Below are 17673 nucleotides of genomic sequence, written 5' to 3' on the forward strand. Positions count from 1 at the left end.
TTTAAAAATGTGCAGTTCAGTGGTTTCTAGTGTATTCACTAGGTTGTACAACCATTACCTCTGTGTAATTCTAGAACGTTTTCATCATCCCCCAAAGAGACTTTGTACCCATAATAGTCACCCCCCCATCTCCTAGCAACCACTAATCTACTTTCTGGCTGTATGGATTTGTCTAATAAGGACATTTAATAGAAATGGAACCATGCTATATGTGGCTTTTTATGCCTGGCTTTCTTTCACTTAGCACCATGTTTTCAAGATTCATCCCTATTGTGTAGTATGTATCAATGCCTCATTCCTTTTTATGGTTGAATAATATTCTGCAGTATGGATGTGTACCACATTTTGTTTATCTATTCGTCAGTTGACGAACATTTGGGTTGTCTCTATTACTTGGCTGTTATGGATAATGTTGTTATGAATATTTGTGTATGTTTTTGTGAACATGTTTTTAATTCTCTTGGCTATATGCATAAGAGAGGAATCCTGGGTCTATGTTTAACTTTTTGAGGAACTGCCCAGTTGTTTTCTGAAGCAGTTGCGCCATTTTACATTCCCACCAGCCATTTATGAGGGATCTCATTGCTCCGTATCCTTGTCAACACTTATTACTATGTCTTTTTGATTATAATATCCTAGTGGGCGTGCAGTGGTATTGAATTGTGGTTTTGATTTGCATTTCCTAATGATTAGTAATGCTGATCATCTTTTCGTGTGCTTCTTATTCAACTCACAGCAGCCTTTTGAGGTAGCTATTATCTCCGCCTGACAGCAGAGGAAACATTCAGAGTTGATAGGACTTGCTCAGTGCAAGGAGGTGGTGGGGCTGTGTCTGGAACCTGGGCGTGCCTGTCTCTGAAGCCCCATGCAACCTAATTAACAGCACAAACGGCTGGCAGAAGGCCTGGTCTCCGGTGCGTCCGCCTTGGGACACGTCCTTTCCCTGCTCTGTCGTCAGTTTCTCCTCCACTCCACTTGGGGTGATATACTCCAAACACCTCCGGGCTTCTCTAGGAACTCGCAACTCTAAGATCAATCGCCCTAGCACGGAGCGAGCCCCGCCCCTACAGCCCGGGTCGCCAGCAGCGCCGGAAGTACTCGGCTCTTTTTGTTTGATCCCGCCCCCGGCCCGGAAGTACTTTCTTGGGAAGATGGCGGCTGTGTCAGTGTATCAGCCACCGGTTGGAGGTTTTTCTTTTGATAACTGCCGCAGGTGCGATCCTTCCCGGGGCCGTGTTCGGGGTGGGATCGGGAGTGCGGGGCCGGAGTCTGCGCTGGGCCACGGTCTGGTCCGGGAAGTCCAAAGCAAGGGTGAGCGGCGCGGCCTCTGGGCCGCGGCCCGTGTGACTCAGGGGAATCGGCCTGAGCGTGGGTTTCTCCTGAGGCCGGGTCTGCTCTCCCACTTTCCCAGCGCACTTGGACATCCTCCGTCTCCGGCTCCTTAGGCGAGGTGCCGCCCCTCTCTGAGGCTCTCTCTGCTGAAAAAACGGGACAATAGTCCTGATATTGGCAAGGGGGATGGAGTGAACAGCTGGGCGTGAAAGTGAATAGTAGGTTCTTTTTCCCCGATTTCCCTATCACGTACTCTTTCTGCCAGTGCGGCGCAATGTGGTCCTGCCCGTCAACGCTTTATTCTCTTATTTGCTCTTAGAAATGCCGTCTTGGAAGCCGATTTTGCAAAGAAAGGGTACAAGCTTCCAGCGGCCCGGAAAACAGGCACGACCATCGCGGGGGTGGTCTATAGGGTAAGCCGGGACGGGCGGAAAGTAGCTGTTACACGTGAACCCAGGCCTCTTTTCCTTCTCTGGGCTGTGTCGGGGAGGGCACATGCCACAGAGCACATCAGGAAAAGGTCCTTTAGGAGAGACTCTGTGAGGTTTTGTGTGCTTAGCACTATTTATATTATTTTCTCACTTTGCAGAGTTTTTAACAGGATGCCAATTTACTTTTCTGTCTTAAGTTACTGTTTTAGAAGGCAGGAGGGTGTAGTGGGAGAACACAAGGCTTGGGGTCAGACAGGTCTGTTGATTTTTAATGGGAGGGTTTCTGCATCCTAATTCAGTCTTTTCCCATAGTATCTCTGATTTGTAAGGAATTCATTGAATCTCTGAGCCTCACTGGAAAACAGGAATGATAATTCCTACCACCTACTCAGGATTCAACCAGTAACATTTGTTAACAAGCCTTTTCTTGAATTCTGAAAGTATAGCATAATATTTTTGGTAGGGGTTTTTTTTTTGCCGGGAGGGGCGATGGTTGGATGTTTGTGGGGGCAGTGGATGACCAACATTGTTTTCCCTAAACTAGAGTAGAGAGCTGTGGTTTAATATGTAAGATTGTTTATAAATTTATATATTTTTTAAAAATAGGATGGCATAGTACTTGGAGCAGATACAAGGGCAACTGAAGGAATGGTTGTTGCTGACAAGAACTGTTCAAAGATACACTTCATATCTCCTAACATTTAGTAAGTATTGATTAGCTTGAATAGCTTTTATATTTTTAAACATTTCAGGGGTAAAATTGAATTTACTATGTTTCTCCCTAAAACCTGTTGTTCATTCTGCATTTTCTTTCTGTCTCCCTTAAATGGCATTTTTATCCACTTGTCACCTAAGCAAGTCATTCTCAAGTCCTCTCTTTGCTTTAGTCTTCCATTCAGTTGGTGCCTGGTCTGCCTTCTATGTGCCCCCTCCTCTTTTTTTTAAATCCTCATCCAAGGAAATTTTTTTCTATTGCTTTTCAGAGAGAGTGGAAGTGGGGGGAGAGAGAGAGAGAGAGAAACATCAATGTGAGAGACATATCGATTGGTTGCCTCCTGACTCGTCCTGACCTGGGCCAGGGATTGAGCCTGCAACTGAGGTACATGCCCTTGGCTGGAATCGAACCCAGGACCCTTCAGTCTGTGGGCTGATGCTCTAACCACTGAGCCAAGCTGGCTAGGGGTCATTGTGCTCCTTGAAACCATTCTCTTCTGTCCTTCCCTCTGCTGAGGTCTTCGTTCAGATTTTTTTCTTAGCTGGACTTTCACAGTTGTCACTTTGGCTTCTCTGCCTCTGGTTCCTACTTCATCTCTATTGTTCATTCCTCGGTCATATTGGATTTTGTAAAACACAAATCTAATTACGTTCCTTTTTAAAAACTTTTCAAGAGACTTTTTACATGTTTACACTGCTTTCAGGACAAAGTCGAAGTTGTTTAAGGCCTTGCACAATCTCACAAAAAGTTGATCTTTTCAGCCGATTTAGCTGCCATCACCCACTGCTCTAGCTGTACCTGACGGTCCCTATTTCCTTCATGTCCCTATTCTCCTGGTCTCCAAGCTATTTCACCTGTGCTTATCCCAGCCCCTCTGCTTAGAAATACCCTTTCCTCTTCTCTGCTTATACAGTGTTTTTATTTTATTCTTCCAAGTTCAGCTCATATGAAACCTCTTCTCAAAGATCAAAATTAATTGCTCTTTCCTTCAGTTTCCCTTAACATTGGTACCTGTGCTACTGTATTGTATTATACAAGGTATAATTTTTGTTTACCTGTGTCATCTCCACTCAACTTTGAAATCAGGTGCTACGGCTGTCATATTTTCTTTATTCCCAGCACTTAGCACTGGTACTTGGTAGTAAATACTTGGTAAATGTTAAATAGCAAGAGTTTTAACATGCCTTGCTCTTTCGTGCAAGTTGGATGTATTTATAGGATTAGTAAAACATGCACTTTTTTAGGAGCCCAGAAACTAATGATTTTAAATGTCTCATTGTGCCACAGAAAATATATTTGCATATAATTAGATGCATATTGTCAATTTTATGTTTATTTAAATTTGATTAGACAGAGCAGTTACAGTGCAGATATACTCAGAAACATCTCTTTACGTACCTGAACTTCATGGATGTTATCCAAGAAACTACTTCTAATTGAGCCCTCTGGTAATTGAATTTCAGCTAAGTTTCTCATCGTGTTTTTTAGTTGTTGTGGTGCTGGGACAGCTGCAGACACAGATATGACAACCCAGCTCATTTCTTCCAACTTGGAGCTCCACTCCCTCTCCACTGGCCGCCTTCCCAGAGTTGTGACGGCCAATCGGATGCTGAAGCAGATGCTTTTCAGGTAAGGTTCCAGGATGAGGATTTCTATAGTATCTTTTTCTCATGTCTTGGATTTGTAGACAAGGGAAGCCTGGAAGCTAGAGAAAAAGTATTCAGAAGTCCACATTTTATTTTAGAAATCAATTGTTACTAAAAAGCCATTTTAATTTCATAAGGCTTTTGATATTGAATATGAATTTATGGAGTCTGTTGCTTTTTTCAGTGAGTAAATGACATGTGACCAGTTGAGTCATTTCCTCAGGCATAGGGATATTACTGGTTCAAAAAGACCTTTTCATAGGAAGAAAGTTAGAGCTGGAAGGAACCTTTGAGGAGTTCATCTTGTGAACATTGTTTTTTTTCCTCGTCTGTCAAGGGGAACAAACAATGAAATGAAAAAATGGTAACATTGATATTAACCAATGTTTATCTCTTTGTGCCAGGTCCTGTGCTAAGTGCTTGTGCAGTGATCTCATTTTATCCTTTTAATTCTGAGGTCCAGGCTCCTCCAGTTTATATGTGAACAGATTGAGGCCTAAAGAGGTGAAGTCACTTGCCTGACCTGACCTTCACTTGAGGCAGTATACTATAGTGGAAATAGCCTGGATATTTAGTCTTGGGGTAGAATACTGGCTTCTTTGGGGACCTGCCTTACCTTTCACAAATTTTCTCTCTTTTCCTTTGTAGAATGTGTACATCGTGATATCTTTTTTTTTTCTTTCTGGGTTGACCAGAGACCTTTATTGATACACAAAACATTTTCTTTATCTCTGCCCCAAGCAGCAGCTGCATTCAGGCCTGTGACAAAGGAGAGCAGGAAAGAAAGCAAAGATTGTAAACAGGCAACTCAGAGGTCATATTCAGCTTGTAGAGAAATTTTATTTGGGTCACATAGTGTTGTTTTTTGTTTTTTTTAAATAGTGGCCACTAATTATAAACTGGGAGATTTGAATGAAAAATCTGGATTTCTGGATGCTTTTGAAAAAAAATCAGAGAGGGTGGGGTAACACATGGCAGTAATCTTCTGGAACTGGGTGTCAGATGTTGCCGTGAGAAGTGGGGGCCTGTGTCTGGTCTGTCAGTCCCTACCTGGTTCACTTCCCTTTCCTTTCTGCCTGGACCTTGCCTTCCTATACATTTGCAGGCCTTCATCTCTGCATCTGGCATGGCCTCTAGACTCTCAGTAAGTGGATATGAGGTTTAATGTCGCAAACCTCTGCAGCAACAGTGGTATAGTTCCCATTTTACTGGTGAGGTGACCGGGACTTATCAGTCCTATGGGCAGGAAGCCTAGTCATACCCATCTAATTTCTGCTCTGGCTGTATGAGCTCTTATGTCAGTGATTTCCATTTATTTATGTACATGATCATCATCCTAACCTAGAGAATTATCAACTATCAAATCAGTTCTCCCAGTACAGTGTGGTCAAGATTTCTGAAGAGCCCTGGCCCATGTGGCTCAGTTGGTTGGAGCGCCATCCCCTTGCACTGAAAGGATGCTAGTTTGTTTCCCAATCAGGGCACATACCTAGGTTGTGGGTTCAGTCCCCGCTAGGGTTGCATGTGGGAGGTAACTGATCGATGTTTCTCTCTCTCTCTCTCTCTTCCTCTCTCTTTAAAGTCAGTAAAAAAAAAACCCCATGTCCGCCAGATTAAAGAAAATTTCTGAAGACATTTGTAATTTTGATTTGATTTTAAATACAAAGCTCCCTCCGGTGGTTTGTATGGTGCATTACATTTAAAACAATTTTTGAACCTGTAAAATTGCAGTAAATAGACTATTTTAAGATTCCTTGCAGTGTCATTTTAAGCATTTAGCTAAATCTAGCAGATGTTTCTGTTAATCTCTTTAGAATGTTTTAGGAATTCTAAATTCTCTTTTCAGTGTTTTATTATTTTTAGTTTAACATACTTTGTAAAAATTAAATTTTATAAAAATTTTAAGAGGAACATTAAAAATTTTAAACCAGAATAATTATGGTCCTTTATGTCTTCTGACATTTTTGTTGAGTTACATAAAATGATTCAGTTGTATAAGGGAAAAAGTATAGGATTTGACTTTAGAAGCAAGGCTTATGACAATACCTAGTACAGGGCCTGGTACACAATTAGATCCCCATAAAATTCAGAGGCTGAAAAAGAGTGCAAGGTGTACTCTTCTTGCTGTTAGTATTGTTCCCATCAGTAGAAGAACTCAGCATCCAGAGTTTTTACCTTGAGTCCATAGAGGAGTTGTAGAGACCTGTAACCCTCCTGAAATCGTAAAAAACTTTTGTCTATACACTTGTTATGAGGTAGGGTTCCACAATTTCAGTAAGTTTTTCGAAAGGGTATGTGACCCATAAAAGTTTAAGAATCATTGCATCATTTTTGGTGGTATAATAGAATTCCATTCTGCTACCCAATTTTTGAACATTAATGATGTTGCTTGTTTCAAGGTATTTAAGCATTATAAGGTATTCTGCGAACCCTTTGGAACATAGATCCCTTTAGGTACTTGTGATTAATTCCTCAGACTATATTCTAAACTAAATTTCTGGAAGTGGAATTGCTGGGTGAAAGGTATGGGTAGTTAACACTTTGATGCATATTGCGGAAACTATCCTGAGAAAGATTGTACTAAGTTGCACTATCATCAGTAGTGGATGAGAAAATGTAGCACAGTTTTTAATGATTGTGTAGTTTTCTGTTGTAAAGTGTATCAGGTTAGCCAATTCTCCCTCTAACTATTTCCTTTTTTTTAAGCATCAAACAGTACTGCAGTAAACTATTCTTGTGAATTCATTTCTGTGTATTTCTTCTATTACATCCTTAGAGTTAGAGTCCTAGAAGTAGAATTTCTGGATCAATTTTTAAGGATTTCAATAATTTCAATATCTTGGACTCTTAAAAGCATAAAAAAAAAGTACTGTGTTTTAGCTTGGAAGGGAACTAGCTGATTATTATTGACTTTAAACACCCTGTTTGATAGGCAGTTGGTATTGTGGATCAAGTACTGGACTGGGGTGGGAGTGGTGGGTCTTGTGATTCTGGCTTCTCATTCTAAAGCCATGGAATGTAGTCTTGACCTTGCTGCTAGTTCATATGCCTTAGGGCCACTTTCTTCCTCTGTCTGGGCCCTTCCTTCTTCTTCTTTTTTTTTTAAAAAATATATCTTTATTGATTTCAGAGAGAGGAAAGGAGAGGGAGAGAGAGATAGAAACATCAGTGATGAGAGAGTCATTGATCGAGCCCGCAACCTGGGCATGTGCCCTGACCGGGAATCGAACCCCGATCTCCTGGATCCTAGGTGGACGCTCAACCGCTGAGCCACGCCCGGCCGTGCTGGGCCCTTCCTTCTTGAGGCGCTTCTGAAATCCTTTCCTGCTTTTTAGTTTTTCACTTATAAATAGAAGATTCTTTCTGAAATAACAATTTGGTAATCAGGGGACATGGGAAATATTGGACTTGACTATTCACTTTACCTAGAGCACTTCCTGATGGGTAGCTCTCTCAAACAGTCTAAAAGTATGATTGCTTCTTGTGTTAGTTTATTTATATCAGTTTTAATAATTATGATCATTAGGCAAATTCAGCATGTGTTGGTTTCCTTTTTCTTCCTGAAGGGCTAAAGGCTCACGGTGGAGAACTTTAAATCCAGCATGTTACTGAGCATAGTAATTCTAATGGCAAATAATTGAACCAAATACAGGGAATGCAATTTATAGAAGTAGAAAACCAGCCAAGTAAAGGGTCCAAGGGAACAAATATGTGCATAATTAAATAGGTGAGGTGGGGTGGGGGGGAAAACATATTTCCGTTCATGTTCCTGAGAGGTATAGCTTTGTCCTGTGGGTGGTAGCAGTGGGTTTTATAGGCCATCATGGAGTAATTTCATTATTCACTTCCCTGAGTGATGAAATAGTTTTCTTTTTTACTCACGAGCTCATATCTATATATTTATTATTATACTTTTGTGGGTTTATTCAGGGGGAAGGTGTTTTGACATTAGCCATTTTCCTTTTAGGCTGTGGTGAGGTTGATAATTTGAACAGCTTGAGTTTAGCAACTCCTCATGTTAACTTGGAAGGGAGCTTATCTGCTGATCACAAAAAGGTGTGATGGGAAGGGTGTCGATAATTTTTAAAGTAAGCCAAGCTTGGCTTTGAGACATTGGGCAAGCACTTAATGTCTTTGGGTTGGTTTTCTCTTCCCTGAATTGAGAATATAGAACCAGCCCTCCTTTAAAGGGAGTTGTGAGACTGAGATGAAATAAAGAATGTGGATTATCTCACAATTTACAGTTTTTATTGGCTGATAGTAGATGTTCAACTGAAGTTCATTCCATTCCCTATTTTGTTCCCATCAAAGCTGTAACCACTTAGTGAAACAGTGACAGTATAAGGAAAGCTTTTTGTTTTCTGACATCTCATATACTTTTGGTTAAGTTACAGTGATGCAATGTAGACTCATTTTTTTTTCTTATGCATACTCTGATCACCAGGTATCAAGGTTACATTGGTGCAGCCCTAGTTTTGGGGGGCATAGATGTTACTGGACCTCACCTCTACAGCATCTATCCTCATGGATCAACTGATAAGTTGCCTTATGTCACCATGGGTGAGTGTAATGTTTCCCTGATGTTTCAGAATCCTCTTATTTACCAAGATGACCTCTTAAAGAACTGATCTAGTTCCTGTTAGAGGAGGCAGTACAGTAAAATGGTTCATTCTACAGATATGTATTGAATTCATTGACTTCTTCCTACAGGGTCGTCTCTGTTCTATGTGCTTGGGATATAACAGTGAACAAAATTTTGATAAAGGTTCTTGCTTGCAAGGAGTTTATATTTTTGTGGAGTGGATAGACAGTAACAACAGCTATTATAAATATCACTTTCTAATGATAAATACTAGGAGAAAAAGTAATTTGAATAATACTGTGCTACATTTATGTAAGATGTTACATTTGGGGGAAACTGGGTCAAGGATATATGACAACTCAGTGTGTTAGTTCTTACATCTGCAAGTGAATTTAAAACTATCTCAAGACAAAAGTTAAAATTAATGCAGGGAAGGGGAGTTGGGAGTGTTGGGATGGAAGACAGACTTCAGTGTTAAATAGGAAGTTCCAAGGTAGGTCTCATGAAAAGGAGAGTTTGAGTGGAAGAGCCTTCTGGGCAGAGAGAAAGCTGGAATGGAGGCCAAACTGGCCAGGGTAGGAGTTACTCTTTTTAGATTAGCTTTCTACATTTGTATTTTAGCTGTAAGTGCTAGATAAGAGAGTGTGTGTGTGTGTGTGTGTGTGTGTGTGTGTGCGCCGCATATGTGTATACATATGTGTGTGTGTGTATATCTATTTTTAATCTTCACTCAAGGATATATTTTTTATTAATTAGAGAGAGACATTGATCAGTCACTTCCCGTACATACCTTGACCCGGGACTGAACCCACAACCTAGGTATGTGCCCTGACCAGGAATCGAACTAAAAATCGTTTTTGGTGCCCAGCTGGGTGTGGCTCAGCAGGTGGGCATCGGCCTATGATCTAGGAGATCCAGGTTGGATTCCCAGTCAGGGCACATGCCTGGGTTGTGGGCTTGATCCCAGTGTGGGGTGTGCAGGAGGAGGCCAATCAGTGACTCTCTCGTCGTTGATGTTTCCATCTCTTTCACTCCCCCTCCCTTCCTCTCTCTGAAATCAATAAAGGTATATTAAACAAACAAAAAGCCTTTTTGGTATATGGGATGATGCTCCAACCAACTGAGCCACCCAGCTGGGGCAAGAGTATAATTTGTGATGACCAAAAAAAAAAAGTGATAAAATTAAGAAGATTTGGGGTTTGTAAGCCCTAAATTTTATGTTAAATTTCTGAGTCAAATTGTATGGGTCCATGCCCTAGCCAGTTTGGCTCAGTGGTTAGAGCATCGGCCTGAGGACTAAAGGGTCCCGGGTTTGATTCCGGCCAAGGGCACATACCTCGGTTGCAGGCTCAATCCCTGGCCCCAGTCAGCTTGCAAGCAGGAGGCAACCAATTGTTGTGCCTCTCTCACATCGATGTTTTTCTCCCCCCCCCCGAAAAGTAATGGAAAAAAATATCCTCGAGAGAAGATTAAAAAAAAAAAATTGTATAGGTCCAGTACTGTTCAGTGGGGCTCAGGTGGTTGAACGTCATCCCAGGCACCGCGACGTCAGCAGCTCAGTTCCCCGCCAGGGCACGTGCCTGGGCTGCAGGCTCAATCCCCAGTAGGGGCATGCAGGAGGCTGCCTATCGATGTTACTCTCTCATCAATGTTTCTCTCCTCCCTCTCTCTCTAAAATATTGATAAAAACATTTTAAAAAATTGTACAGATCCAGAAATCTGAACAGGTTCTGTGTACCTGGTGTTTTTCCTGCTGTTTTTTTTAACCTGTTACATTTTCGATCTTTTACATTTTGGCTCTGCAGAGCTAGGAGCACTGCCATCGTGAATAGTTTGGACATTGCCAGTTTGAGACGTTGCTATTCCATTGTGTTATCTAGCCTCTTAGAAGGTTTTTATACAACAGCTGTTCCCTGTTGTGTTTGTGGGGAGAATGATTTACCCCTGGATGTCATATGGATGAATCTTTGTAATTATTTTAAAATAAACATCCAGTAATTTTACAATTGTTTTGAATTGCTTAATTCAAATGTATTTGTTATCTCCATCAAATTACTATTTCTCCTCATCTAATGCTTTTAAATGTAAAAGTGGACTAGCTTTTTCTATTAAGTACTTTCATTTCTTCTTTTTTTACTTCAAAAATTTCACGCTTGCAGGAAAGAACAGTGCACAGCCCTGTATACCCTTTACTTAGATTTGTCAGTTATTAACATTTTACCACGGTGGTTCTCTCTCACACATTATTAATTTTTTTGTATGTGGAACCATTTGAGAGTAAATAGCAGGAACCATAAGCCTCCACCGTTAAATCCTTTAGGGTGTTTTCTTACATCACCTTGATGAAATCATCAATTTTTGGAAATTTAAAATTGATAGGAGGCAGTTTTATTTTTAAGATGGGAACAGCTGAATTGGTTTCCTTTGCTTATGAACGGTAGTAATTTGTCTTATGAGCATAATCCTGAATTTAGGAAAAGTTGCTGAAAGTGCGTAGTCAGGCAGGTTTGTGTCTGCTCATTTCATTCCTGCAACCCCACTTTGTGCTCTGTCCTGGCTGACAGTGGTCTCTCATCTCTCCAAGTCTAGTGTAATACCAGGGTTAGGGTTCCACAACTCAGTTTATAGCACACTAACCCTGTTCAGAAGTCATTACTCCACACAGTCTGGTTTTGCTATCACGAGAGACCAGATTCAGAAGGGCAAGACCATCAGTAACACCCGATTTTAATATGTGAGTAAATTGTTACTTCGAGGTTTAGTTTGTCCATCTACTTATTTATCAACTATTTCTTGAGGGCCTTGTGGGTAAAGGTCCTGGAGCAGGCTCCACAGGTAGAGGCGAATGCGTGATTCTTGCCCTCCCCATACTCTCCATGTAATGGCGGAGACAGATGTATGAACTGACAAGGGCAGTGAGTACAGAAGCCACTGGAGGCCCAAGGGAGGAAGGGTCACATCTAAACTGGAGGATTTCAGGAAAAGCTTCACCTCACTTGAGCTGAATCTTAAAAGAAGATTCATTCATTTACCAGATACTTGTTTAGTATCTACTATATGTTAGGCCCTGTGCAGGATGCTGGGAATATAGTGGTCCACACAGCACCTGCCCTCAGAGCTTGTAGCTTCATGTGGGAGACAGGAATTAAACAGAAAATACTCATTCTAAAAGAATGTTCTGGGCTAAGTGCCCTGGAGGAAAAGCACAGTAAGAAGAGAAGAAGGGGAAGGAGTATATGGGTAATGGATGTTTGGGAGGTCCTTACTGAGCAAGTGACATTAGAACATTTTCTAATTGAAGTAATTTGCAAACATGACAGAACGTTCAAGTGGGAAAAATATTACATGAAAAATAAGTCTCTTATTTCATATCCCTTCTCCAGAGTAACCACTGTTAAGAGTTTCTTGTCGTTTTTTTCTAGAAAATGTTTTGTGATACATCTTCATATATCTCTGTTCTCTATGATCTGTTTCTCTGTCCCTATTAAAAATACACAAATGAAGTCATACTGTACATACTGTTCCCTGACTGTTAACTTGTTTTGAAGAAGTTTTGTGTCAGCCCATGTGGCTCTGTATCATGCCTGTAATAACAGCTTCATAGACTTGCATTATATGGCTGTACCATGAATTACCAACCCATTTTCCCATTGATGGATTTTTGGTTTTCAGATTTTTGCAACAAATGTGCCTTGATGTACCTGTATAAATACATACACAGGCATATTCAGATAAATTTCTTGTAGTGGCCTTTCTGGATTGTAGGCAGTGGAATCACTGGATGATTTAAGGAAAAGAAAGGAAGAATTTTTTTAAAGGATAGTATGTGGCTCACTGACTAGCCGGGAAGGCAAGAACTGGTTTGGAGGCCAACAACAATATCAAAACTCATGCTGCAGGAGGGTCAGGGCAGGCGAGTACAGAATACTCCAGGCCGCGCTGCTGGGCCCCTGCTCACTGCTCACTTCGCTGCCCTCGCTGCCTCGGGAACCCAGTCTTCCTGCCACCTCGTCCACCACCAGATAGCTCCTTGTAAGGGAGGGTGAGTGCTTCTGATTGGTGATGCTCAGTTACCCCCCATACAGTGGTGGGGTTCCCCAGATGTAGGAAGGAAGTACAGCTTCTCGCCAGCCCAAAAAAGTGACAGATGGCCATACAGTGTGTTTTACCTTTTGAGAGCTATTGCCAAATTGCCTTCCAAAACGATTGCAGTAGTTTCTACTCCTATCAAGAGAATATGAGAATGCCTTTCTCTGACAACCTCACCAGTACGTGGTACTCTTGCCAGTTTGATAGGTGAAAGATGGGAAGAAATAACACAAGCTGAGACCTGGATGATAAGTATGAATTGGCCGGAGTTCCTACCCCACGGGAAGGACTTTTCAGGCCCTATGGTCAAGGAACTGAAAGGCCAGACAGAGTTTGCTGGATGGGCGAGACAGGTGCATAGGGTGGGAGGAGTGTTCCCTGCAGGGGGTGCAGCAGAAACAAAGACATGGATGTTCATTCAGGAGGAGGGAACAGAGGCAAGGCTGGAAAGCTAGGTCAGAGAGGGTCCCTATGATAGAAGGTGAGTTGTCTTGATTTTGTCCTGGAGGTTTTCATCTAATGTTTTCCAGCAAGGAATGACAGGGTAAGATTTGCTTGTTAGAAAGAGCTGTGTGACAGCTATTGGGAGGAAGGTTGGCATGGGGGTATCTGGAGGGTTGGAGGGAGATTACATCTGGCCAGAAATGTTGAGGGTGTGGACGGGTCCAGTGGCAGTAGGGATGGCCACTGACATTACGGAGATCACTCAGAAACCATCCGACCATTAGGCTTGATTCCAGGTCTCTGTCATTTGTCCTCTCCTGTGTTCCTCAGTGCCGGTCCCTTCCTGGCTCTTGACCGCAGCGTTGGAGTAACTCCTTCACCTGAGGCCACCTCCCTCCCAGTTGGGCTCTAGGTCTTTTTTCCGCTCCTCCACCTGTACAACAGGCCCCCTTGCCTCCCTGAGCTGGCTGCCACACCCCACTGCTGCGGTGCTGCCATCAGAGACCTGCCCGGGCGGTCCTCCTCCTCACTCTGGGTCTAGCAGGAAGCCACTGCATGGGGCTGCCCAGGCTGAGTTAGTACGCGCCCCTCAGGGTATTTGGTGTGAAACAGGGTTCCAGGATTCTAACACTGTCCGTATTACCCTTTCCCTAGCCCTGTCCCTCCTGCCCCTGTGAAAAATTGATCTCAGAGAGTAGAATTTGTGTTTTACTTCCAGAGTCCTGTGTGTGACTGTGAATATTTGATGGTGAATTAATTTTCTGATACTCTTGACTCGTTTGTGCCAAAAAATGATTGAAACTTAGCTTTAGAAGCCTTAGCTGCTGTTTATTGTTTGTGAACTGGCAGTTTACAGCACCCCTGGAATAGAGTTGGTTTACACTGTGTTCCATTTGTGTGACCCCAGGTTAGCGCAAGGGATTGCATGTGTGATGGGTTCTTTTTTTTCTTTTTAAAGCTTAGTATTAGTTTAAATTTAAAGTACATTATGGAGTGTCTCTGTGCCACAGGATGCTGGTACTGTCACATTATTTTCAGTTAAAATTCTATAGAAAGGATGCTGTCATTGCCATTTTATTGATGAAAAATCTGAAACTTAAACGAGAGATTTAGTAACTTGCCTCTTATTGCTCTGCCTGTAAATGGCAAAGCTGGGATTTGAACCCTTGTTTCTAGCTTAGGCAAGCCCAATACAACACACTGCTTTGGTTTGATCGTCTTACAGATTTTACTTCCTTAAGCTATTAAGCCATGCTTCTAAATACTGAAAATATTTGTACAAATTCCAGAAGGGTGTTTATTTGTCTTGCATGCTTTCGACTGCTCTATGTGCAGATTCTCCATCTTGCATATTAAACACAGTATTTACTGAAACAGCTTTATAGTATCAGAGGAAAATTTAAAAAATTATACACAACCTTATACCACCCCAGGACAGCATGACTTTTATTTTTATTTTTTCCTAATCCAAGTTCATTGGAAGAGGACCCCTTTACCCGAGAATGTGAAAGAAAATACAGACTTTGTTCTGCCCGGGCTCATCTGTGTTTCTCTTTTGGTCCCTTTTGGCCACTGTTCACCTTTAGTGGTTTGTGTGCGTCTTTGCCTATGGTAGTGGCTGTGCAGCACTGCCTTTCTTCCTAATGAAGGCGGTCTCCTGTTAGTGTTATTTTTTGTTCTTTTTTTCCTTCTCTTTTTTCCCCGAGGGGCTGGGGAGCTGGATTTTGAGAGAGACTCCCAGAATTCCCAAAATTTGGTGGACTTTGTTTTAATCCGTGTTATTGATTTTGGGCGAGCTATAAACCAAATCTCAAACTATAGGTAAAACAGAGGGCCCTCCTAAGTGAAAGGTTCCCACGGAGCATTGACATTCACTGTGGATTGAGGCTTTTCATAAATGTAGCTTAGTGAGAAAATGAATATTTCATGTCAATTCTCAAGCTTTAGTTAAATTATGTTTTTTTATTATAAGAAATAAAAAAAATCTTTGTAATTAATATTTTTTTATCTGAGTGATTTGACAGTAAGAGCTGGAAGCTACAAATTACCCGTAAGACAAGGGTGTCCAAATTCTGTCTACCCATGGGCCTGCATTGGCGTCTAGCCAGGCGCCCGAAGGCTACTCTTAATTTACATCGACTGGAAGACACCTGTCTCGCCGCGCGTCTTGAACGTGCTGGCGCAGCTCTGAGCAGAGCCCAGGAGCCTCCTCTCGAGGGCTCGCCTCCCCAGGGCTCGCTGAGGAGGACAGTGTATCACACCCTGTGCGCTGTGGCCCTTGGGCAGCTTCAGTCCTAAAACCTTTCTTATGGATGTGATGTTGACCATGAGAGCAGTACGCATCTAGCAGTGTCCTGAGATGCTTTACTGATTTAATTTTTGCAAGACTGTGAGGTGGGTGCTGTTATCCCCATCTTACAAATGAGGAGTTGAGGCTGACAAAGGTATGCTGAGGTCACCCAGCCGGGAGGTGCATGCTGTGGGATGGGACCTCATTCTCTGCAACTGTTCCCTCTTGCCTGTGTTATTGCTGTGAGTGGTGTGTGGCATGTGGTCCAGACCGAATGTGATTTGGTTTATTTTCAAAAAAACAGGGGCCCCTTAGGTTTTATTTAATTATTTCTTTTTTAAGAGCATAGTTTGCAAGAAATTGCAGGTGATCGATTAGTGTGATTGTTGAAAGCTGGGCAAGATTCTTTGACTTTTCTTTCCACTAAGGGGAAAGGGTTATGGTTTTATTTTTTTATAGACAAAATGTGGGTTCTTTTAATTCTCAGATTAATTAGCTTATTCTTTCAACTTGCCAGCTTTCCTTTATTAGGCAAACTGAAGTGGTGTCAGGAGAAGCCTGGGGACCATCTTTTGCTATTAGGTTGGCAGTGTTCCTGTAGCAGCATTGGCAAGGTATATAACATTTTTGTTTTTGCCCACTTATTCACATAGAGAATTAACATGAACAAAATTTCAAGCATGACATTCCTGGAAATGAGGTCCTTGGACAATTTAGGAATTCTGACTTAAGGAGTAAACATTGGTATGCACCATTAGGGACGACTTTGGCCACTGTCAGGGCCATTCAGGTAAAATTTGATCTCCAGATAAACTGGTTATACAGTTTCCTAATTAATGGAACGTACCTCTTAAGTCCCAGTTTATAGAGCCCCCTAGTGATTAAAAAGATTTGGGACAGAATACTAAACATACAGAAGTCTCACCTTGTGGGCAAAAAAGAGTCTCAGAAATTAAGCTGGAACATAAGAACATCGGCAGGGAATGCAGGCCTGCCATTTTATCTGTTTTTACACTGAAGTGCAACCTTTGTGCAGACATTTTGATATCACCACATGACTTGATTTTGAAAATGCTCCTGTGCTGTATAAAATTAGTGCACTAGAAGATGGCAAATATTTTTCCACATTCATTTTCAACTCTCAGATCAGATGTGAACTCTGCAGCACTGTATTTAGTTTGTAGGCCTACATGAGAGCTTCTCAGAGGGCGTGTGGACTTCATGGCTCTAGTATTGTTGGAAATCCTTTTCCTGATTTTTATGGGCCATGTGACTCTGCAGCAGGTTCCACAAGCCTGTGTCTCTGTCAGCACTGGAGTGAGCCCTGGCCCCTGCTGTCTGTGAGTCAGGGGCTGTGCAGTGGAGGGAACCCCATTCTGGTGGGAGCTTTGTCCATATAGTTGGTGACTACTCAGAGTGGGCTTTCTGTAACCACCTGAGGTATAACCTGTAATCCTAGAAAAAGAGATAGAAGCCCTGGCTTCAGTCCCAGTCCTGCTTGACCGGGGCTAGTCCCCTAACCATTCTGAACCTCAAGCCCCTCATTTCGATAAACAAGCAGATTGTTTTTGACTTGGGAAGCCCCCAGGGCTGTTAGGATGCTGCAGTGTCATTTTGTGTGTGAACAGGTGCTGCTCTTCGTGTTTTGAGGTAGTGTGGGACAGTGAAAAGAGCTGGTCTTTGGAGTCCAGCTGGGTTCAAATCTAAGTCCAACATTAGCTTTTGAGTATGAGCATTTATGTTTTTCTGAAAAATGGTGGTTCGAGAAGCTGTCCCCTAGAAAATGTGAGGATTAAGTGGGATACCATATGTCAAAATCTTCATGTAACGCAGCATAGATGTTTGGTGTATGGTGTTTTGATAATTTTAGTGCTAACATATTCTCTGTGTGCAGGACTGTGTACTAGGATTTCTCTGGCAGTTTTTCCTGCTTTGATTAGTATAAGATGCATTTCAGAAGATTTAAAATGTGCAGTGCATGGATTTTATATTTTAAAACGTATGCTGCTATGGAATGCCAGGAATTAAACAACAGGGAACCAAAGCCCATGAAAACTGACTTGTGCATCTTGATTCCTGGTTGCTGCAGAGGTGGTACTAAGCCAATAGATGGTGCCATTTTATTAGGGAATGAGAAAATATTT

At 42.0% G+C, this 17673-nt stretch overlaps 1 protein-coding gene across 1 annotated transcript in view; it reads left to right on the forward strand.

The window, feature by feature from the left end:
* Positions 1-1124: 1124 nt before the first annotated feature.
* Positions 1125-17673, forward strand: part of PSMB7 (proteasome 20S subunit beta 7) — a 55146-nt gene continuing 38597 nt past the window's right edge. Inside the window, exons 1-5 of the mRNA XM_081150952.1 lie at positions 1125-1213; positions 1652-1745; positions 2370-2467; positions 3967-4107; positions 8569-8684. Coding sequence (XP_081007078.1) covers positions 1152-1213; positions 1652-1745; positions 2370-2467; positions 3967-4107; positions 8569-8684 — 511 coding nt within the window. The 5' untranslated portion in view covers positions 1125-1151. The remainder of the gene's footprint in view (positions 1214-1651; positions 1746-2369; positions 2468-3966; positions 4108-8568; positions 8685-17673) is intronic.

The sequence above is a fragment of the Miniopterus schreibersii genome, assembly GCF_964146895.1.
Source record: "Miniopterus schreibersii genome assembly, chromosome: 11".
Classification (NCBI taxonomy): Eukaryota; Metazoa; Chordata; class Mammalia; order Chiroptera; family Miniopteridae; genus Miniopterus; species Miniopterus schreibersii.